We start from the raw sequence: 24,019 nt of genomic DNA on the forward strand, positions 1-24,019 counted from the left end.
CCAAAATTCTCTGAATTGAGAGGGAAAAAAAGTGTGTTTATACCTTTATTCCTTATATGGAAAACAAAATATAACAGTAGTAAAGTAGTAAACATTAAATCTGGCACTTGAAAAATTTGGAAGCAGTTTGACTTCCTGTGTTTTCATATTTAAAAACTTTGTTAAGAGCGCCCTCTGGTGTCAGATAGTTTTCAAAGAAATACTTTCAGTGCATCTCTTACTGTTGAGAGCCTTCACTCCTATTTATGTAATAAGTAATTATGCCTAATTACTTAGGCATAATTGTGGCTCGCCCCCACCCACCCACACATACATACATGCTCACACATACATGCACACACTGACACATTTTTAGCGACAGATGTTGAAACACCAATTGTCTTCAATATATTCTTTTCATCACTTCTCTCCTCCTCAGTTATACCCACATCCTCCTGTTTTATTTTATTTTTTGTTTTAAATAAAAGCTTTGCCCCATTATGTCTTCTGGTGACGCACACAGACCAGAGCACGAAATGACTTCCTGACTATAATTATCTGGTTTTGAAACAGACAAATATACAACATTTGTGACCAATTATTGTGTACTGCACAACAAGTGAAAATGGGGTGGAAGTTAAAAGCTTTCAGTTCTTGGCTCTGCAACATCTTCATTTAACTCTGCAACATCTTCACTCACCCCCATTTCTATTCTTGTTCATGGGGCCAATTTTGCACTACCCAGGGCTATTCAGACTATGATCTCAAAATGTGCCACTGACAATCAAATGTAATGTGGTACAGTGCTTCATCTTGTAAAGCATTTCAATTCCCCCTTTATTCTTTCCTTCAGTGTCTTTTATATCTTCACATCTGTGTACTGACCATTTCTATAAAAGCTGCATACTGAAAGAAATACAGAGAGAGGCATGAGAAGGGACGGATAAATTGAAATATGAGCTGCAGTAACATGCAGTGCAGATACAGTATAACATGAATTTAAGATGGAAAATAGCAGAGAATTTAAAAAATAAAGGGTGAGTGGATGAGTCAGACCAACAGGGAAGCGTGGGCAAGTACGGTGGGCCTGAACAGATTACTAGCTTGACATAAATCTACACAGCTGTTATACAGCACATACATTGAGTGTAAAAAGTAAATATATGTATTGTAAATGAAAATATGTTTGCCAGCTACTATGCTTGTATGCTTACTGTAATTAATAACAGTTTCATGAACCTGCTGTTATCAATATGAATCTTGGTGTCAGCATCAATGCTTCTTTGATGGTTTTAATGTGAAGCACTTCCTAACTTTGCAAGGACCGTAAATAAATCTTTACTTATGTATTTAAGAAGGCCAAGTCCGGATGTAGAGGTGTGAGTTTAAAAGCATGTCACTGACACCTTTATTTACAGATTGATTTGCATTGCTGCATTAGTGATCTGTGTATATCAAACAGTCTGTGTCTGACTTAGAACATTGCATGTGGATTAGGGTGAAGTTTAATGCAATATCTACCATTCTTTAAATGGTAATTGAGACATATTTAGCCCAAAACAGAGGATTTCTTTGGATTATATCTATGGTCAGAGAAATGTGCTGCTTGATGAGTTCTGGGACAAAGCTTAACGTTTTTCTCCAAGACAATGCTACCAATTCCAGAGGTAGGTGTAACGTGGCAAAAATGAAGCATTTATGCAAGAAATGTGGTTACACTGTGCTCAAAAATGTCCTACAGCATATTTGTACTTATTTCAACCACTTGTAAATGAATCAGAAATACATCATGTAGTTTCTGTACATCACCACAAGCTGTCACTGTGGCATCACAAAAAAGACACAGCTTCAGTTCCCACTACCCAAGTGCAGAATATAGTCATAGTATAGATTGATGGAGGAACTGGTATTCCAGCAATGATATAAACACTGGACACATAAACATGCAAACATTCACACCCTCATGCATGTTATTTACCCTGAATTATTCTTTCTGATAATCATTAACCAATTTCCTTGTCATGCCCTCCCTTCCTTCTCTGGTCATTTGCATTTGCATGTATTTTTCTCTGGATTATTGGTTGAAACAGCATTAGCAGCAGAGGTGTCAAGCAAATGGCAGAGACTGAGATTCTCAGGGTGATAATGATGCAAATAGGGATGGTGAGCAGAAGGACACAGTTTGGATAGCTGTGAAGCATCCACTCCTCTATTTAATAGTCATCCAGTACATACTACATTATATTGTTTTCAACTATAGTATGTACTATTAAAAGGTTTTGAATTCATCAAAGCATTTCAGAAAAATATTCCTTTAAATTAGGGTCTTTGGGTCTTGGTGAACTAGGACAATCTTAGTGGACTTTTTTATTGAAATGATTTTATTATATATTATTTATTATTATTATGTCTTTTTATTTATTTGGACTTTTTACACTTACAACACCTTTTAGACTTCAAACCATGTTTAACACCATAACAGTATATAAATAACATAGATCACAAAAAGCATGATGTATGACCTTTAAAAGGTCATGAGTATTAAGTGAGAGTCACATCTCTGGTGTAATACTAATATTCACACCTAAGTTTTGACAGACTCTTTAACAAATCAATTCATAGATTAGAACTATATTAAAGAGTAGACTTGCTCAATGTGGAGTGCCTTGAGATATCTTTTTGTTTTGACTTTGTTGTGATTTGGTATTATATAAATAAAAATGGGACTGAATAGATTAGTGAACTTTTAGGCATGAGCAAAATTAATTGACCTTTATAAATCAATTTGATCCAAATCTAGAATGTCTGTGGTAGGATCTATAAAACCAGACAAAAGCCCATTTTACATAACTGTCTGTGGTCCATGTCACTCTTAAAAACTCAGACTTATTCACAAAAACAATGGCAAGGACAAACCATAACAGCTACAAGATGTCTCAAATCCAGAGAAGCACAGGTGCACAAGCATTTTTTCCTTTTCTTTCCATGGTTCCTCTGAGAGCATAACCTCAACCACTCACTGACTATAGCCATGTTTTAGTTTTTGTATCAATCTCTGAATTTCCCGAACTAAAGAAATGAACGGCCCACTGCTTTTAGTAAATACAGGTCTGACCTCGACGATGGTGCTCCTGGACCTATGAAACTGAATTAATTTTGTTCTCCACTAAAAGCAGTACTTTAAACCTTGTTATGGTCTGTTATTGTTCTGTTATGGTGCGTCACAGGACTTATCCCATGGCCCATTCTACTTTCAAGCATCTAGAACCTCCACTACACTGTCATGTAAATAAAAAGTACAGATGTGAAATTAATATCACCTCTATAAATCTTGTCATCATAAATTATTGTCAACACAATTACAGATGTGTTGATTCAACTATGGTATTTTTTACAGTTGCACTGGTGTTTTAGTGAAACATGGTTCTAATATTTTGCTGCTCCCTATGTTCAGATGAGATGGACAACATATTACAATCAAACATTTATATAATGTAGTCCTGTATTTATTGCATGGCTGCTGTATTGTATTTCACTACATTATGTAGCTCCCTTCTTTTTTTCTGTTTATTTAGTTTACATAATAACAGTAAAACAGCTGGAGTTCTCACTTGCAGGACACAGCTTAAATATCATACATTTTTTATGTGCCAAATGTTGAGACATCATAAGACAATGAGAGCTATTGTCTTTTGATCGTTGTTATTCGCTTGCCAATCAAAGTTCGTTCAAAATGCTGAAACAAGACAGGTGCCCTAGACCAGAGTCACATATTATCTACATTTTGACCTCCTTCAGTAAGATCTGGTTAAATATGTCATGTTTTTGCAACATTTAGCTTGTCACCACTTGTTACTCTACATACTGTATGTCATTCATGGTTTTGTAATCTTGGAAGGCAGGCTCATGTCTGTTCCAGTGATTTTTAAAAAAAGCAACAAGCAGCAGCGATTTATCAACCATCCATCTGAAACACTCTCTGTATCCATCAGAGATGCTGATCCTGTGGTTATCCTTGAAAAACAGCATTTACTTGTTTTCTTATAGGCCATGCAATTATTAACAATTGAAATGATGACATTGCTTTTTGCACAAATTGATCGACAGTATGTAGTAGGTAACATGGTGTTTAAATCATTGTTATTTACAATTATTAGCTAAATTGTGCATTTGTTTATAGTTGCTGTCTGTCTGTTTTTCTGTCCATTTGTTAGTCAAAGTCTGAGAATAAAATAAATAAAAACACACATATTGCCTTTGTTATGTATCCTTTTGATTATTTTTGAGCATCAGCCTTATCCTTAAACTTCCTTATTTCAAAAAGGAACCATTGGGTATAAGCACAGTGACACGAAAGTGGGGACACCAATTTTGTCTCACAGTTAGCTAGAGTGCTTTCAAAAATTTGCTCCCAAATCTACTGTAGCTTCCAACAAGCACAAACACACACGCACACATTCACACAGGAACCTCCTTTGCAGTACTATGTCAGTAAACAACAGCAGCCCTCTCATTATAGAACAGAATGCTCTATCCTAAGAGAACTGCTTTTATTTCTATAACAACCCCGCAAGTACCAGAATGTACAGATTTAAACGATCCATTTAAATACACAAGAACAGAGAGAAAAGAGGTAATTTCAGACTTTAAGTCTTATAAACACACATAGGCATAGGAGCATGTCTAAAATAGGGACACAGTCAATTGGATTGAATGTGGCATATGGGGGTAAATGGATGAACAGAATGTTCTCAGTATGAAATATGTGCATGCATGATGTCTGACCTGATGTGGCACGAGACCCAGGGAGGTGGGTGGTTCATTCATTCTATCATCACTGCTGCTGGCCACTGCATAGCCTCTGGTTGATGAGACAAAAAAGAGAGAGAAAGACACAGAGGATGATACAGTCATTAAAATGAAGCCTTTTTGAATTAGAATTTAAATTTGAGAGAAAGAGAGAAAAGGGGAGTAAATTACCTGAGCGCCCTACAACAGTACACATTTGCTATCAGCAACAAGCTTATCAATACATAATATGCCACTAAACTATACACAATTTTGTCAACTTTATTGAGAACTCTTGCTTAAACTTGCATATAACATCAGATGTAAGATCCAGCTTACCAGTAATTCTAGCCAGATTTTAAATACTTGACTCTCGACAGAATTACCCAACAATAACGAAGATATCAAGTCTCACACTGTGCTCAGAGTGGTTTTGCAAAGTAAGAAATGTCTGTCAAACTGCTGCAACACTAATCCCTGTGTGGCACTTTTCTAAAACATATGCTTGCACCAAGGTAAAAATCCATATAAAATTGTGAGTATGGGCCTTAAAGGGGGATGGAAAGGCAGGTTCCAGAGAAAGAATAAATACATCTATAGGGTGATAAACAAGGACAAAGGAGGCAGATGCAAGAGGGGGAGATTTTAGTGTAAAGTAAGGAGTTACACTACAAAAGAGGAGAGCACACACACACACACACCTTTCTGTACTCTCTAAGCTTTTTATCGAGGACGAGCAGAGCAGCTCTGTGACGACTTATAACATCTCAAAACACTCCAAGAGAAAATGGCCGTCTTATAAGCAAGCAGCCACTTCAGTATGACTTTCACTCCAAACTGGCACACACTATTACAGTGCCACAAAGATATAATGTATACTCACCCGTGCACACTTGAACACACTATTAATAAGCATGAAAATGTCCCCATTAGTAAGTCTTATAAGAGTCGATACGCAGAGCTGGTGCAGATTGGGGAGCTGATTGGATCACTGTGTTAAAAAAGTTTTGAAGCTTAAAAATAAGAGACTTGACTATACTGCAAACTGCAATACAGCTTCTACAGCAAACAGGGTTTTCAGCTTATTTCAAAGAGTTATGCTTCAACCAAAGTAAGGAAATATACTACCTGCAGTGCAGTAAGACTTTTGCTGAAGTGCTGCTTCATCAAAAAGCAAAAGTAAGCGAGTAAAGCCTTGAAAGTTTTACCTCAAAGGCACAATCTCCTTTATTTTTAATCTCTTTTATTTTTAGCAAGGTACTGCCAAAAATCCCTGACCCTACAGGACATCAGGCACCTATGGGTGATCAAAATATGTGAGCCTGAACATGCAGAGCTTTAAAAGTGATTGCAAAGATCTTTTACTGAAGTCTGATTTTCACTAAGTGTAAAACTAAGAAGAAAAAATAGCAGTGACCTTCAAATCAAATGAAATCAATCCAAATATTTTAGAGGTTTTTTGGGTCAGGTCAACCGACAATTAAAACGAAAGAGAAACAATTAAGATGTCAATCTTTAATCAAAGTCATCATACGTCTGCAGTGCTTACCCTTCAGTGTGCTGCAGAATAGACACCATCATCTCAACAGCCAGGGCTCCAGCAATCATGGCCAAACCTGGTCTGCTAACGGTGCACTGCTGATCCAGTGTCCGATCCCTGGTTGACTGTTGACAACAACAAAAACAACAATGGAATGAAGTAAACAACTGGAAACATAAGTAGGGACAGTAGGGACATCAATAAGAGGCTGACATCACTCCAGGGTTTCCTCCAGAATAAATCAGTAGAGAAGGGGAGATCAGAGGTTTGGGCAACCAGTTTAACACCAAATCAAATGTGTTATGAATGGTAGAAAATTATTATGATGTTGGTAAAGGAGACATATCATGTGTAAGCTTCATAGTTGAATAAATAGAAAAAACAGTCATTTTACATTCTTAGCATTTTTTTCCTGCATTGTAACACTGTACTGACAGATGATATTGTGTTTGACCCTGCTCCAATAAACAGACAATACACTTACAATACACAGCCATTTGTATCATTACATTGTTTACAACTTTCTAGTGAGGATATATGTCAAAAAATTTGACAGAGTACACAGTAGATTTGGCTCATTTGAAGTATCTGCTGGATGCAGTGAGGTTGGCAGAATGTACAACCAGGAGCTCTGGCCAGAAGGGGCATTTGTCCAGCGCTATTATGAGCCGCACACACGGCTAAAGTTATCGAGGTCAAACACTGCACTTGCTGTAGGGGAATGAGTGTGCCTGCTGGTGCTATGGGCATTCTCTAGTCTTGTTAAATAAGCTTTGGGTTTTGTTATACAACTGTCATGGCCTGTGTCTGGGCCAATGTGCAGGGGATGAGGCTTGACTCATAGTTGACAACCTTTTGGAGAACTTTGACATGCTATGAATGTCATCAGAATGAGGATGAATACCTAAATAGGCTTAAATTAATCAGTTCCTTTATTCAAGAAAATAGTACTTTTTCTACCATCTCTGTCACTGGGGATATGAATGCAGATATCTCAGTCAGGAACTCATTATATGCCAATCACATGGCTCAGTTCTGACAAGATAATAATTGTATCTTGTCAAGCAAAGTGCTTCTGCCTTCAGATAGTTATACTTAGATTAGTGAGGCCTGGCATACTACGTCATGGCTGGACAATTGTATTAGTACATTTGATTCACATGCTTCATCGGGTGTAGGAGCATTTTGTATGGGGCAGCAATGATTGATCATATTCCTTTTGCTATATCAATAAAATGTTGAACATCTACTTGTGCTACATAGAAATCGTGTCAACACAGAAAAAATGGACTGTTCAACCCTGACAAAGGAAGATATCTTTATGATCATGCAAACAACCAATCCTTCAGTTATAGTCATCTACTTAGAAATGCAATTATCTGTAGTGACGTTAATTGCAAGCATGTGAAGATTAGTAGAGATGTGTAAGTACTTTGTATTAAGGCAGTAAGCCCTACTACATGCATAAAAAGTAAGACACATAACATCAGGCCTGGTTGGAACAAGTATGTAGCTGAGCATCATGCTGAAGCACGTGAAGCCTCTAAATCATGGGCTATGTCTGGTAGATGCATAAAAGGGCCTGTTTGAGTACAAGAAGTATGCCATTCACTTCATTTGTAAAAATGAGTGAGCCATAAGGGCTGTTTCCATGGCTAAGAAGGTACAATGAAATTGCTTTTTGGAAAGAAGTGAGTTTTTTAAACAAAATGTAAACATGTCTACCGTGCACTAAAGATTAAAGAATTATGGCGACAGCATTATATTGAACTGTGTCCAGAGTGATTTGTACAAGGCAGACAATGTTGACAGTAATGATTCAATGGTAATTATATCACATGAAGTGTACCAAGCTATAAACAAGTTGTCTGATAACAAAGCAAGCGGTTTAGATCATATTACTGCTGAACATCACTCCACTCATTGCTATTTGTTTGACTAGTTTTAGGATTCATGGCTTGCTACCAGACTCAATGTTGTCTGTTCTGTTAGTGCCAGTAAATAATGACAAAGCTGGCAAAGTATGCAGCCTAGATAACCACAGGCTTTAGCCAGTATACTGTCAAAAATCCTAAAAAGAATCTTGCTGACAGATTAAATGAGTTTATTAACTCCACAGATAACCCATTTGGTCTGAAAACTAAACATGGTACTGACGTATGCCTTAAAGGAAATTGCAAACCATTATAGAGGTCAAAACAATTCTTATGTGTTTTATTGATGCTTGCCAAGCTTTTGATTGTGTTAATCATAGAAAGTTGTTGCAAAGTCGCAAAGAGGGGGTTCCCAAATATACTGCTAGAATTCTGGCTTACTAGTATGCAAGTAAAATGGGGCAATAGTGTTTTCAGCCCCACTTTTGGTTAACAATGATGTCAAACAAGCAGGAATTTTGTCCCAAGTTCTTTGTAATATATGTACTGAATAAATACTTAAATTGGCAGATAATAATCTTGGTGTCTGTAATATGGTCAAATATCTTGGACGTTTTTAGGCAATGCAGCATGATGCACAAATAAACATTCTCTTACATTTAGTCTGTGCAGAGATGGAGTGAAGATGTCTCTGTTCAAAGTATCTTGTACACCAGTCTATGCTGCACACCTATAGTCACACTACAAAAAAGCAAGCTCATACAGACTTTAAGTAGCTTATAATGATGCCATGAGAATATCACTTAAGAGGCCTAGATGGTGCAGTGCAAGTAAAATGTCAATTAAGTATTAAATGTATTTGCCGGCTTAATGACGCTGAAAATGAAATTATAAGGTTTTGTACTACACAGTACTCTCTTTTGTTGTTTTTTTGGATATAATTAATTCCATGAAAGTTTGAATTGAATTAAATATCCATCCATTCACCAAACTCAGATTCCTATCTAACAGTTAGTATTTAGTGAGAGTGAGCTGCGTCACTAATTTAAATATTCGGGCAGGAGCCATACAACATTTGCCACAGAAGCCAAAGCTGAGCAGCACAGTTTCCAACAATTGGCTGTGGCCTTCAATAGCTGATGAAAGGTTTCATAAATTACTCACTTCAAAAGGTCATAAGGGAAAAGAGAAAGAGCCAAAAAAAGAGAAACAAAGAAGGTAAGTGGAACAAAAGAATGAAACAGGCAGAAATTGTCTCTCATTGCTAGAAAGGTTGTGACTGGCATCTCCCCTCCTCTCTTTTGTATCGTATTACAATGCTCATAAGAACATTTCAAACAAATTATAACCCTAAACTGTGCAATCCGTAGCAATAGATTTTTCACTTGAGCAGCAGAATTACTTGAGCAGCAGAATTACTTGAGCAGCAGAATTACCTTAAAGCGCGACATTGACATATTATCATCATACATATAATGTTATAGTAAACATGTTAGCAAGGAGCTGCACCCTCACACACCCAGCATTTATGGCAACTCAATAAATTTAAATAAAAGCTTCAAAATGATTTTGATGGTACACTGACTAGTAACAAGGAGAATGGTGCCCCTTTAATTCCCACTCGATACTCCGATTGCCTGTTGTTGCACTATGTAACTTGCATTGAGCAAGTATGATCACCCGCGGGAAACAGTAATTAACTGGACCTCCATTTCCTGCTGCTTCATCAAAAGCAGAAATTAAATGTGTTTATAACCAAATTAGTAGAGCTTTGTTCACTATTCTTCAATAAAAACAAGTCGAAACAACAAGATCCGGATATATTTGGTGCTATTTGTTCAGCAGATCAGTTATAAATACTGCAGAGAGGAAGAACAAGCACAAGCAGCCACAGTGAGATGTCAGATGAAGAGCTGCTGACAGCAGGCTCTTAGTGCATTTTAAGCACACAGCACAATTACAGCAAGTAGCCTAAACAATTTATTTTACCACACTATTTTAACATGAGGGTACACTATTTGAAGGGTGAAAGACTTCTGTCAATCATGACGTAGCCACTCCCTAATGCATACCCTTATTTATCGTCAAATATAAAATCAGGGAGGCCAAAATTTCACAAATGAACATCATACTGCATCGAAGAAGGCTTTAAATTAGCGATTTAGACCATAAACACATTTTGAAAATGTTTACTGAGGTTAGAAATCAAGTGAGAAGTTGGTGAATTCTCCATTGACTTGTATAGAGATGGAAGTCCTTTTGAACACAAAACGGTCACCCCCTGGTGGCCTTTTGATAGAATGCAGTTCTAAGTTACTTACGTGTTGGCCTCATTGCAGAGGCCCGGTAAAAACAGGAACACAGGGGAGAAATTTCAAGCGCAGCAGTGCGACAAATAAAAAATGTTTAGGTGTATGTAACAGCTTTTTTTTTGTCACTCTGTTATGACAGTATCAAACACACCAGCATCCTGTAATTACCACTTGTGGAACCGGAGGCTGCTGTTGCTATTGCTCATCGGATGTTACATACTCTTGCTTTAAGTCCAATATTCACACAACATATTCCACTGTTTTGATCTCAATCAACTCCTGAGAGAAATATGTGTCTCTTTAGCTGCTCCATTTTGTTCACCAGCTCGTCACTAACAGCAGCTGCAACTGCCAACAAGGTTAATGAGAGCTGATTTTGTGTGCTAGTAAACAAAAACAATCACCCAAAATAGACTCAATTCTCTATAGAGCTGAGGGGAACCACAGAACTGTGTGATAATTCTTCACAGGTTCCTTATTCATCACAAGCAAACCCTTTCACATTACATAGAGTTACAATCTACTGTAAGTGCAAGTAGTAGTGTTGGTTGAGGAAAACGTCTCAAAAAAATCCCTCCTGCTTTGTGTTTACTGATTACATTACTTCTTTACCTGAGTGAGTTGAGTTTATCTTATGTGCCTATATGCATGTCATCTGTGTGTTTTCCTTACATCCCCTGGTGCCACAACATCATTGCAGAAGTAGCACCCCAGCTTGTGCCCTGGGATGTTGGAGAACAGAGAGGATCCTGGGACGGAGGTCTCAGCGCCGGCAGGTGTAGAGGACGAAGAAGATGCAGAGGAACAGGAGGGCGAGGAGTCCGCTGCTGCAGAAACATTCTGACTGACAGAGGGTTTCTTCAGGCCATGCCGCATCACCACAAATGTATCAAACCCTAGAGCAGCATTCACCACCAGCTAAAGAGTGAGAGACAAAAACAAATGATAAAACTTGCTGTTTGCTGTTAAAGAAGAATTTGCTCTAGCAAATGACAGTATGGAAGAATTTCTGCAGTGCAGTGAGGAAAATGCTCTTGATCAAGCATTAGCTTAATCAAGCATTAGCTTCATTAGGAACATTTTCAATTTCTCCTAAACCCACACAGTACCAAATCAAATTAACTAAACGTCTCATCTTACAAAAACAATAAAGACATAGCAATGAATTCAAACATTAAAAGGCTCTTTAAAATGTTAAAAGCATCTGGATGTTTGGAGAAGCAATTGAAATAAATTACAATAGAAGCAATGAAAATAAATTGTGATTACAGGGATGTCTGAAACAGCCCCACAGCACAAATGGCCAAATAGCCTCTCAGCAAAGCAGACCATGAAGAAAACCTAATCAGCAGCCCCAAAACACACTTAACCGCGTATAGCAAAACATGAGTAGCATCCGTTATATCACTGGAGGCATTACAAGTTCCTGACACAGTGTTCAATAATCCAACATTGCCCACAAACTAATAGAATTCAAGTGGTAAACAGAACATCTTATCCACAAATGTTATCTAGCAATTTCAATTTCCTGGAACAGTTCCAATTTTCATTTTTAAACTTGAAGTAAAACAGGAACAATGTTACAGAGGGACAACAATGCTCTGCGTAAGAGAGCGTAATGAAGCAAATACTTCAATAAACTCATGCTCTGTTTGTGTATATCTGTGATCACAATGCAATTTTACAGCCATATATACAGAGCAGAAGAAAAAAAACCCCAACCAACTTATTGTTTAACAGTGTTTGAACCTACTGTTTTCATGAGCCTCCACTGATAACCACCATGAATGGTGAAAAAGACTTGATGTGCTCAAATTGAGCTTATTAAATAAGGTGGTTCAAATCAAAGAAGGACTCTTTTTTTCACTCAGGGCAGAAGATGTTGCTGTTTATCAGTCACAAGCTGATAAACAAATAAATACAGAAATAAGAAAGAAACTAAAACCAAATTAAATCAGTATTCTTTGTGTTTCTGGCCATTTGACTCTCTTTGTAGTTCCATTTTCCTCTTCACCAAAGTTGTTAAATGTTCAACAGTCCTCATTAACTAGTTTGGTGCTGGACAAAGAGTGTATCAGATTTATCAGACAGTATTTGGTGAAAGGTTGCATCTTGATGCTTTAAACAGAGCTGAGGAGAGTTTTAACACAGTCCCTGTACATGTGTAAAATCAAAACCATGACCCTAAACAGGCAAAAAAGCTCCATAGAGTCAAGTGATACTTCTCTTTGCATACATCACTATTACCCCTTTTCCACCGAGCTGGAGCTGGTGCTGGTTCGGAGCCAGAGCCTGACTAAGCACCGGTTCTTTGCTTTTCCACCGCCAAAGCTCCAGCCCCAAGCCTCAGAACGGGAGCCAGAGCAAGCACCAACTCTTTGCTGTCCTAAAGCAAGAACCGATTATGTCAGCGGACTGGGGGCGGGGCTAACGTTTATTAGCCGGCTAGCAGGGCTAACGTTTATTACCCGGCTAGCAGGGCTAACGTTTATTAGCAGACTGGCTGGGTTAACATTCATTAGCCGAGTAGCGTGGCATTTACAGAGGGTTAAAGATTTGTTGATTAAAAGTACTATTTGCATAACTTTTTTGCCAGAGCCTTCTTCTTCTTCTTCTTCTTCTTCATTTCCAGCAGGCTAGATGCCTTGCGCCACGTTGCTGCCTGTCACTGGTGAATCATGGAAGTGCTTCAAAGGCGCGCGCTATGTAATACAGTGACGTAATCGCGTGGCTCCTTGCCGGTGGAAAAGCAACAGGTTCGTAAGAGGTGCTTGGATTAGCACCAACTGAGCACTGGCTCTAGCACTAGCTCCGAACCAGCACTGGCTCCAGCTCGGTGGAAAAGGGGTATATGAGACACCCCTTTAAATAATGTGATATCTTTAATTCATTGTTACAGTTCTGCTCATTGTACACATTGTTCCTTCATACTGTACCTTCCTCTTGCTGGCAGCGATCACTGTAGGCAGCCAGCGGCTCTCCCTTGTATCCATCAGTAAGAAGACAACATCATGTTCTGAGATAAGCTTCTCCAGCTGTTCGACATCCCTCTGAGCCTGGGAGAGAGTGGCTTGAGAGAAATTCACTGGGTGGCCAGGCATGGGGATGCTCATATTGTAACCCTCCGCATTCTGCAGGAGGGAGGAAAAGAAAGGCAGAAAGAGAGATTCTTGTTTTGACAAAATTGTTGTGAAATTCATGCCAATAAAGCAAATTTGAACTGGAAAATACTGACGACTCTAATGTAAGAAACACTTGAAGCTGACAACTCAAATGCAAAGTTCATATTTCATTTAGTCTAATTTTGTGTTTTCTGCTAATTCTGCCATATTTGTGCATTTGTAAATTTAAAAACATCCAGAAGAAATGCACACATGGACAATTCAAATTCATTATATAATTTCAAATTAATAAATACATATTTCTGGACATAAACATTGTCATGTTTGAGCAGAAAAATATTTTAAAACAGAGATAAAACATGTGGGTATTCCTCTTTAAATAAAAAATAAACACCTTAGTACATATTGTTTGATGTACTGCTGTTGTGTTATATGTGCCTTGTAAGGTGTCCTTGAGTGCTATTATTATTATTATTATCATTATTATTATTATTATTGTTACCACCTTATGCAAATCTTTAATTTCCTTGTCTCCAGTTGGCTCAGATTATCATCTACACATCTCAACACCGAAACTGTGAATGTTATTAACACATGGGTCTGTGCAAACCTTTAGAAATATCTTGCCACTGGTTTCTACAGCCACAGTATATAAAATACAATGAAATGTGTATCATCTTCATGTACTTTGAGACTTTATGTCAAAATGTCCCCTTAACAGGAAAAGCTTCTGGGCTGCTGAACATCTCCAGGATATGAAAATGACAAAGCTTTCATACATGTTAAAGGACTTTACTTGCTGCTGTATGAGAAATGGTATTACCATAGCAAGAAGCCGAAAACACATTTTAGGCCAAATCAATTGCTACTTCCAATTCTATAAAAAAAACTCTTCTAAAAAAATATGATGAGGTAAAAGAAAATGGGTAAAACAGAGCTTTCATTTTCAATTTTATTGTCCATTTCCAAACTTCCTTTACCATGACCATCTTTAGAGATTGCAATCTTGACAGTGAGGCAAATGGAAATGTCAGTAGTAATTTCACAGTCAAGAGAAGGACAGAAAAGGGTAGGATTGAGGTGTAAGATCTTAATAAGAAAAGCCACTTTAACTGAATCCGTGGATTCTGTGCCTGTGCTCTCCATATCTGAAGAGTGGGAGCTGTTAACTAACAAGTCTTGAATTTACATTTCACTTTGGCGTAAGTGTTGCTAAGCATTTGAGGGGTGATTTTAGGCAGCGGAGATGCTAATCATATTCCAATTTCCACAATACAACATGCTCATTCTGCAGCCACTGAGGCAAAAAAACATTCTGATCTTGAAAAGATATTTTATTCTGTCCTGCAAAGGTCAACATGCTTTCATAACAATCAAACAATACCACTGTTGATATCATCAGCCAGGTCTGACCTGACTGTTGACAAAACCTGACAAAATCTAAAAAAATTAAATAAAAAAAAGTAGTCAGTGCCAACACTACAATCGGTCTTGTAAATATCACTTCACAATATTTGTCGACAGATGAAATATGAAGTCCGCTTATGACATTTTCAGTATTGACCTTGTTTGACTTGATTTGTTCAACCCAATTAACACCGTCCTAGAATCTCCTTTCTCACTGGGTTTATATTTCTTTCCCTCTTTCAGACTGACACCTGATGCCTGTGTGTTTGTAAAAAAACAAGTGAAAGGGAAAGCAGTCACACACTCACACTGATAAAAATAGGAGGATGGGTGCAGCTAGTATCAGGGGTAAACAAACAAAGATGTTTAGTCAATAACAATTTCGTTTTGAATGTGTCTAAGACCAAATGTATTGTTTTTGGATCAAACTATGCAGTAAGGGAGGAGAAGCAGTTATTAATCTCCATCAAGGGCAGCTGTATAGAGCAGGTCAAGGAGGCTAAACTTCTAGGGGTCACCATTGATAGTAAACTATCATGGCAGAATCACATAAATCTCACAGGTCACAATCAAGGATATTTATGTAACACAAAATTATGTTTTCTTTACTTTCCTCATTTGTTTTCTTTTCCGTTTTTTTTGTGAAACACTGGGTATACCACAAAAGTAAAAAAAATTTAAATTATATAATCTGAGAAGGAAAAATCACTCCTTGGTAAAATTGCTTCTAACTGATGTCCACACAGGGGTAATAACTTATGAGGAATGAGGACGAGGAATCACAAGTGATTCATTTTAAGGGGTTGCAGGTAGAAATGGTTTGGAATCACTAAGCTGGAGGACATAATAACTGCTAACCACACACACAGATAAATGGGAAACAACTTAGCAAACCTGTTATTCAGTTTTAGCATTTTAAACTTTCATGACCTCCCTAAATCCTAGTGATGGAGGGCAGGCAAGCGAAAAGTGAATCATCCTATTATGAACAGCCTACACCTTCTTTAAGTATGCACGCATCAGCAACACCGGTGCACAACATGACTGGCATCATAAATATGCATTCAGTCAATGTGTTGAATAAATACCCAAATGGCTCAGGAATAAGTGGGCATGCTCTTTCACACCAAAGCAGAGCCCTGCTGTGAATGTTTTTTCATTTAGTAATGAAGCTAAATATTTCACCCAGATAACCCACTCATTCATTAAACAAGTAATGAAACCACTGGCATTAACATGCAATTAACATGACTCTTCTTTTAGCCATCATGTCTCAGACACAACCAATTAAACAGAAATATGATTATTACAGACAACAATAAACACAATTAATATAATGTTGCTACATTTTAAAGCAGTTACATTTTGCAAGACTCACTTGTGAATCAAAACTTTAGAGGTAAAATATTTTAAATACAAATAATTTACAGTGTTCTGCAGCTACAGTATGTGAAATACAATGAAATGTGTCATCTTTGTATACTTTGATACTTTATGTACAAATGCCCTTTTGCAGGAAAAGCAAGATGCTGAAAAACATACACATTTTAGGCCAAATACGTCATTTTGTTCTGCTTGCTGCTGATTATCTGACAGTCTAGACAAATAAGTGAGAGCACAGTAAATGCAGTCACCAAATATTCCCTCTGTGTAATGTGTCATCTCTACACCCACCTGAAACCAGTGTGGGTTTGTCTCTTCTAGATAATAATAACAGCATAATAGAGTTAGAAAAGAAATAATTGAATTGGTAATTCCAATTCCAATTTTAGTTTCAATCCTTTGTAAGGTGACCTTGGCTGACTTGAAAGGCACCATCAAATAAAATGTATTATTATTATTATTATTAAAGCGACTTTTCATTTTCTGCATCTTTTGACATGTGAGATGTGGCCATCACATCTCAGACACAACCAATTAAACAGGAGTACTCACCACACCAGGAAAGATTTTGGTGAGTCGGTCAACGGCTGCCATGGCTTTGGACTTCCCACCTCCAAGACAGTCTTCAAACTCATAGAGAGGCTGTCGAACGGGATTGGAGTACGAGATCTTCGCATTGTCAACAAATGTGATGTGTCTAACTCCCCATCCCTGCAGAGCGAAGAAGAGACCAAATTCATTATTATTGACATTATTTTGAATTCTTGACTATTTGTTGGCATGAACATTGTTCTAAGCAGCACTTTGTAATCAGTTTCAATGAGTGGAAGGTTATGTACCCAGGTGTATTCCAAAAAGAGCACATGGCGCAGTTCCACTGTCGTACGTCTCATACGTATTACACACACACACACACACACACACACACACACTCACACACACGTTATTGAAATTCATTGTAAAATTATTCTGATATAAAACCTTAAAATAAATAATAATTTAATTTAATTTTGTTTTTCTGGTTTGTATGAGGTATGACATTTTACTGTAACTTCTGCACCTATATTAAATGTTTGAGAGTCTGATGTGAAAGACCAGAGCATATACATTTACAGTATACAGCACATTTCATGTTACATTCTTTGCCTGGAAGAGACAGTGAAAATCAGGCTAGAGGCAGGTAAAGTGGCAGGGCCCAAAGATGGCCAGGGCCTAACGAGATTTAAACATTAGTAGTGTGACTGCAAATCAGTGGAGGATGGAGGCCCTCGGCCCAATCTGCTCTGAAAAGGTGCTACTTATAGAACAGATAGAAGTTATCAATAACACTGATTCTTTTAAGACTTCTCATGCAGAACCATACTGAACATGTTGATTCCTCCGTCAACAGTTGGCAGTGGTTCACTAATAATCAACTGAGTTTCCAGCCAAGACATTTAATAGTTCAATGCATTTCTGATTGCTCTCTTGTGTTTTTGATAGTGGATTCAATAAGAGCAACAGGTTGTGCTGTCTCGTATCCCAAGTTTCTGTCTGTTGGGGCTTTTTCTAATTTGTCTTGTCTGATATTTGTAGTGAGGATCCAAACTCTGACTGAGAGATTTACAAATGGTTCAAACCTGTTCTGCAGATGGGATATTAATGCAGATGGTGATCTGTTTTCATTTCTACCTTTAGTTTTCTGTCAGACATCCATGTTTAAAGTTGGTGAAACTAGATCTGTAAATTCTGTCTTCTTTGAATACAATTTTGATCTTATTTGAGACACTTTGCTGGTTCATTTCTACAGAGTCTGGTGGGAATTTAATTTTCATGTTCTGGGTTTTGTTGTGCTACCTAACCAATAGGAGAAACTGGAGTTTTGTACAGAACAAAATTATTCTCCAGGTCAAAAATACTTACTATTAAAAATAAATTATCCTCTGTAACTGCTTACAATAGTCGACTAAGTTGCAAATGTATTGAGTTCTTACAGTGAAGATAGTCAATGTGCCCTGCTAGTACAGCAGCCACTAACAATAGTCGACTAAGTTGCGAATAGTAAACACATGGTAGACAACATTGCCACATAGTACTAGTTAGCCAAGATAAACTTTTCCACAACACTATTAAAACCTTTTTGGTCATGTATAATTTGATAAAGTTGTCCAAGCCTTCAAAATGTTATATTTTAACACGTTCATACTCTGTCTGTGCATCTATTTATTATTCCACTCTTACCATGAGAGTCCTGGCGACATTGCAGCCCAGAGTCCCAGCTCCCAGCAGAAGACACTTTGTGTTGACCACCTTGTCCAGGTCCAGGGAAGGAACCAGCCTCCACCTCATTAGCTTCAAGTTCAGGTCTACTGATGACTCTGCAAGCCTGGATTCACACAATTTACACAATTGAAGACCTGCATTGTCCACAGTATCAATTTCAGTAAATCCTCAAAGCATTAGCAAAAGTCAATGTTTAACTGTCTGTAGCAGATCTTCACAGCTATTGGCCAACAAAGTCCAGCCACACCATTACACCTAAACACATTTGTCTGGTGTTTTGTTACCTTTTAGGGTCCATGCATTCACTGAGGTTGACCATCCTGGGTCCCATTGCCCCCTTGGGGTTCTTCTCCCAACCCACACTCTTAGGGCAAGCTGGGAAAAGAAACACATTAACAGTGTGAGAGAAGTGAAAACTGTTTTCAGACGAACAATGAAACCATGAAACAAGTGACATCTATTTTAACATAGATGTCACTATGTCACTATGTCAGATGTTAAATCTGTTACTTTTTTGTGTTAGTTTTTCACCTGCATGATAATTTGAATTTGTCTCCTCAAATTAACTATTTGTTCCTCAAGCTGATAAAAATCCTGTTCTCAATTTGCTTAATTAGTAAATTATCACAACCTCACCTGGTTGTTGTGGCTAGTCAGTCAACCATGAGGATTAGTGGACATAACTTTTATTTCTTTTGTTGTTGTTCTTGTTCCCTTCTCTTTCTCCTACTGTACAGTTTTGATGCTACATTGGACGTTGCTACAGCAGTCTTTGTTTACTCCTTGCAGGTCAGCTTTGGCTGCTGGATGCACACATATCACTGTGTGATACAGTGCAAAGTAAATAGTGAAAGCTGTCTGGAAATGGACAACTTAAATGGGGTTCTTGTGTTAAAGAGGTTCTTTTTGATGTTGGACTGATTTACATGGATGTTAGGTCAGGCAATATACAATATATCCCTCTTTTCATCATCAAGTGTCATCTTGTTGTCTCATCTTGAGTGTGTTGTATCTGAAAAGTTGGGCTGAGGCAGACTGGTTAATCCCTTTTAAAACAATACCAAATTTGTGCATAGAAAACCAAATAGAATAACTGAATCCATTTTAGTTGCATAAATATATCCTCTGTGAGTTACTTAAAACCCAAGATGCTAAAGAAGTAGACTGAGGTAAACAAAGACACCTCATCTGAAATTAGCTAAAACCTTCACAGATCACAGAGCTTCCCCTTTCCAATTGTGCTACAGTATTACCATTTAAATTACTTTCATCCCCTTATTAAACAGATAGAGGAATAATGGAAAAGCAGTGTGAGATAAGCGATGCTTACACAATAAGCAGATAGTCTCAGTGGAAGGTAAAGCAGGGCTGACGGTTCATAGAACGGTAACAATAAACACATATATGTCTAGACATACAGTACTAACAAACACGCATGCAACCATATGTGTGTTACATATGGTCACATGCACAGACACAAGCGTACATACACACATATGCTGATTTTACTAGAGTTTGTAATTTATTTGAAATGTTCTTGTTTAATCTTCTACTAATGATTTTATGAGTGGTCTGCTTCGTGGTCAGCACTTTTCTAATGTGGGTTTTGAAAAGTGCTCTATAAATATTATTACATTATGTAAGAATTATTTTTACTATTATTGTTGTAAAAGGGATGGCAATTACCTGAGTTGACGGAAAGTTCAGGGAGTTTGACCTGAAAGATGACACTGTGCTGAATGGAGCGACTTCCCTGCAGAGTTCTGTCCCTGAAACACAGCACCTCCACTGTGTCCACCTTAGAGCCCCTGACACACACACACACACACCACACACACACACACACACACACACCACACACCACACACACACACACACACACACACACACACACACGCACGCACACACACACACACACACACACACACACACAGAAAAAATCAAACATGAACAATATGAGACCCATCATGCACAATTTAAAACTCACTTTATAATAAATAATTGTGTGTTTTTTTTTACATGGAATATATTCTCTCTTTAAAATGAGAGAAATTACTCACTACAACAGGATCAACACGGATTCAATACATTTCCCCTAATATGGTCCTGAATGGCCAAATTCAGATTACACAATCAAACTCTAGTGAAACAACTGAGTAAGTGAGACATTGTGGCTACACTGTAATTCTAGCTTCACCAATGTCAGCCAGTGTCAACAGTTTGTGTTGAACCCCGAGAGACAGTTTAGTCAAGCACAAGATTGATGAGGTTTGTATTGGATAAAAATTGAGAGTATTTGCTGTTGATAAACTTCTGGTATCTCAGGACTGCTTTACAAAACAGGTCTCAATGGGAGTTCCTTTTTATATAAACACTAATTACATAAAAAGCAATACATTTTTTTTGAAATACCAAGAAATGCCAAAGAAAACTCAGCTCTCTGGGGATAGGTGTGCAAAAAAAGATTTTTGACTTGAATCCAGATGTGAATACGGTACAGCTCTTCCAACTTCCAAATTAAATGCTGGACTAATAGTTGAACAGTACTTGCATCAGATGAATCACTCGTTGCCATTCTTTTAATCCATTCATCAGCGAGTATGTACTGTAAATCAGCATGTACAGTACTTGCTGGAAATTAGTACTCTGTCACATCATTATAATATATAACATATAATGTTACGTTGAACCCTTTATCTGGTTTGCAACAAGAACTAGCTTAAATGATAATAATGGATGTGGATGGCAATTAACTGTAAATCAAGAATAAGTAGTATCTAAACTCTAAAACATAAAACTATGTTAGGAATTGTAGATGACAAAGTTCTGTCACCTATGCCTTACTGTATTTGTTCATTTATGCTTGATATATTTCTATCTTAAACATCATTCTTTTAAAACCTAAAATGTATCTACTTTGAGACTTAAGTTATTTTAAGTGGAAATGGAAGTTTTCATGTAATGTTAACTGTGTCACAAAAAAACATAAGAGACATTTTAAGGCTGTGCAGTATAATGTGAATACACGGCACAGGACAAACTTGTCATTGAAAAGTCACCAGCTGACATGAGAATTAACATCACATGAGTCACATCAGCAAGTGTGTACAAATACAACATTTGTCTGTTAGCTTTGTGTAAATATTTGAAAACTTTAGAACTAAATATCAGGTAATGAATCTGACTTATGTGTGCTGAAATATTTCCTCTGTAAATATTTCAGTAAAATACATCTCTCCTCAAAACACACTCAAGCTTCTACTGTTCACTATTCCTGCCACAACTTCAGTTAGTAAACAGTAACACTTAATAATTTATGAGCTGTAATATTACACTTGCGTGAAATTTTATTCTTATTCACTAAACATGGACATAGTTCCTCTACTTCACACGCTGAAGTCAAGACATGTTAGATCAGTAACATTCAGTACTGGAGTTTGACATCATTCTCTCCCTTTCTTGCTACCACACCACTCACCAACTTTTGAATGGCAAGAAGCAAAACACACTATAGTGAGTTCTTGCTTTTTCCAGCCACAAATACACACTGGATTAGACAGAAACTCTCTAATTGTTCACATCAACAGCCACTGTATTTTTTTTTTCACAAATGACTACTTTGTTTACACAATTCAGGAGTTTCGAGACACCACATTCATGCCGTGTGTGTGTGTAGTCCAGATATTCTTCATGTTGTGGGAACATAAATCTGTTACACAGTAATATTTTGGGGACTTTCCTCCTCTAAGGGGGACAAAAAGCATATCCCCTTAACCAATGTAATGTCCTCTGAGGTGATGGAAACATGACTGTGTGAGTGTGTGGGCATTTGTGTGTATTTCACAGTAAAGGCTACGGTGTTCATTGAAAGCATCTGTTTTCCACTGTCAGTGTGTGCACAGGCAGCAGCTGCTGTCTAGTGTGTTTGTGTCACAGATGGGCCTGGCACGGGTTAACAAACCAGCCATTGTAATTCACCAAGATTGAGCAACTGCATGGTCTGTTTCACAAAAAACTAATGTGACCATAGGGAAGGGGTGAAACAATCATAACTCACAAATTGTAATGCACTGTGAAAAACTTCCCTTTTTGAGAAATACTCGAGCAATATTGAAAATTCTTAAGTAGAAAAAGCTCCAACAATATATAACAATATACTGCATAAGATATGAGACAAAAATGGATTTACAGCTTTGTAGACAAGTAAACAATCCTAAATGCAGAAGTCATGTTTCTGCAAGCCAGTGCTGCCATCTAGAAACAAGTGTAATTAATCAACTTTATCTTTTTTTAATTTAACGCTCATGGCGACTGTGTAACTAAGCAGGAGTCAAATAGAGCCATTTCATTTTGATTGTGACAGAAAACTATTTAAGTTTTTGTTTTTTCTCTTAGGGTACTGTTGCTGTTGAAGTTGATATTAGTATCCATAACCACACCAATGTTTGTGATGTGCTCCCTACACTTCAGAGGCAGGAAATTAGTCAAGCAGAGATTTCCTTTCTTTCATTTTGTAGCTTTGTGCCTAAAAGGTCAGTGTAAGGTGAACAACATACACAGTGAAGTTCACAAATGTTTTGAAATGCACAGTGAGGACAGACAACATGTCCTTAATTTCCCCATCTTTCTCCAGCGCACACACACACACACACACACACACGAAGACTTTACCATCGGTAAGCTAAGAGGACCAGTAGATTTCTCAAAGGCCAACCCGGATGTTGAGACAGCGTGCAAGGATCATAGACACCCACAGTAACCTAGAGAAGCCAAACAAGATGTGTTTACATTACCAAAGCGGGCTTGCATGTGTGTATGGGTGTGTGAATAATACAGTGAAAACTAATCTAATGGTGGAGATGAGCGACTAAACGTTCAGTATTTAGAGTCGAATCCAAGAAAGTAAACAAAAACCTTTCACATATAAATGACTAAAAGTAGGTGTAAACAACTCTTTTCAAGAATATTAGATAAAAAGAAAACAAATAGTTTGGTGACTTGATTAGTTTTTTGTTTTTTTTTAAATCACATTCATATAATATGTTTGCATCAGTCTATGAAAGAGAAAAAAAATTTATATACAGAGTATGAAAACACATTTAAGTGATACCTTCTTAGTATCAGTGAGGAATGTATCCCAGTCCTCTAATGGAGCCATCTGGACAGTGTCATCTGTGTACTTCAATAGGAAGTAAGGGATCGCAGTGGTCCCTCTTTTGCTACACAGGCCATCATAGATCTCCTGCAAGGCTGCAATCTGAGACCGAAATAATTAGAAATCAGCAATAATTAATAAATTATCCATACTGTATATTGGTACATTGGTATATTGGTGTGTATGTATGTGAAATC

At 37.5% G+C, this 24,019-nt stretch overlaps 1 protein-coding gene across 3 annotated transcripts in view; it reads right to left on the bottom strand.

Annotated features, from left to right (window-relative positions):
* Positions 1 to 24,019, bottom strand: part of atg7 (ATG7 autophagy related 7 homolog (S. cerevisiae)) — a 63,746-nt gene that overhangs the window by 35,504 nt on the left and 4,223 nt on the right. For all 3 annotated transcript variants that reach the window (XM_053315160.1, XM_053315159.1, XM_053315158.1), the window contains 10 exons: positions 23,778 to 23,924; positions 23,339 to 23,427; positions 20,354 to 20,475; positions 18,952 to 19,042; positions 18,626 to 18,770; positions 16,958 to 17,116; positions 13,430 to 13,624; positions 11,166 to 11,411; positions 6,317 to 6,432; positions 4,765 to 4,840 (listed from right to left, as the gene is read on the bottom strand). In XM_053315160.1, coding sequence (XP_053171135.1) covers positions 4,765 to 4,840; positions 6,317 to 6,432; positions 11,166 to 11,411; positions 13,430 to 13,624; positions 16,958 to 17,116; positions 18,626 to 18,770; positions 18,952 to 19,042; positions 20,354 to 20,475; positions 23,339 to 23,427; positions 23,778 to 23,924 — 1,386 coding nt within the window. The remainder of the gene's footprint in view (positions 1 to 4,764; positions 4,841 to 6,316; positions 6,433 to 11,165; positions 11,412 to 13,429; positions 13,625 to 16,957; positions 17,117 to 18,625; positions 18,771 to 18,951; positions 19,043 to 20,353; positions 20,476 to 23,338; positions 23,428 to 23,777; positions 23,925 to 24,019) is intronic.

Source organism: Scomber japonicus, chromosome 3, assembly GCF_027409825.1.
Source record: "Scomber japonicus isolate fScoJap1 chromosome 3, fScoJap1.pri, whole genome shotgun sequence".
Lineage (NCBI taxonomy): Eukaryota > Metazoa > Chordata > Actinopteri > Scombriformes > Scombridae > Scomber > Scomber japonicus.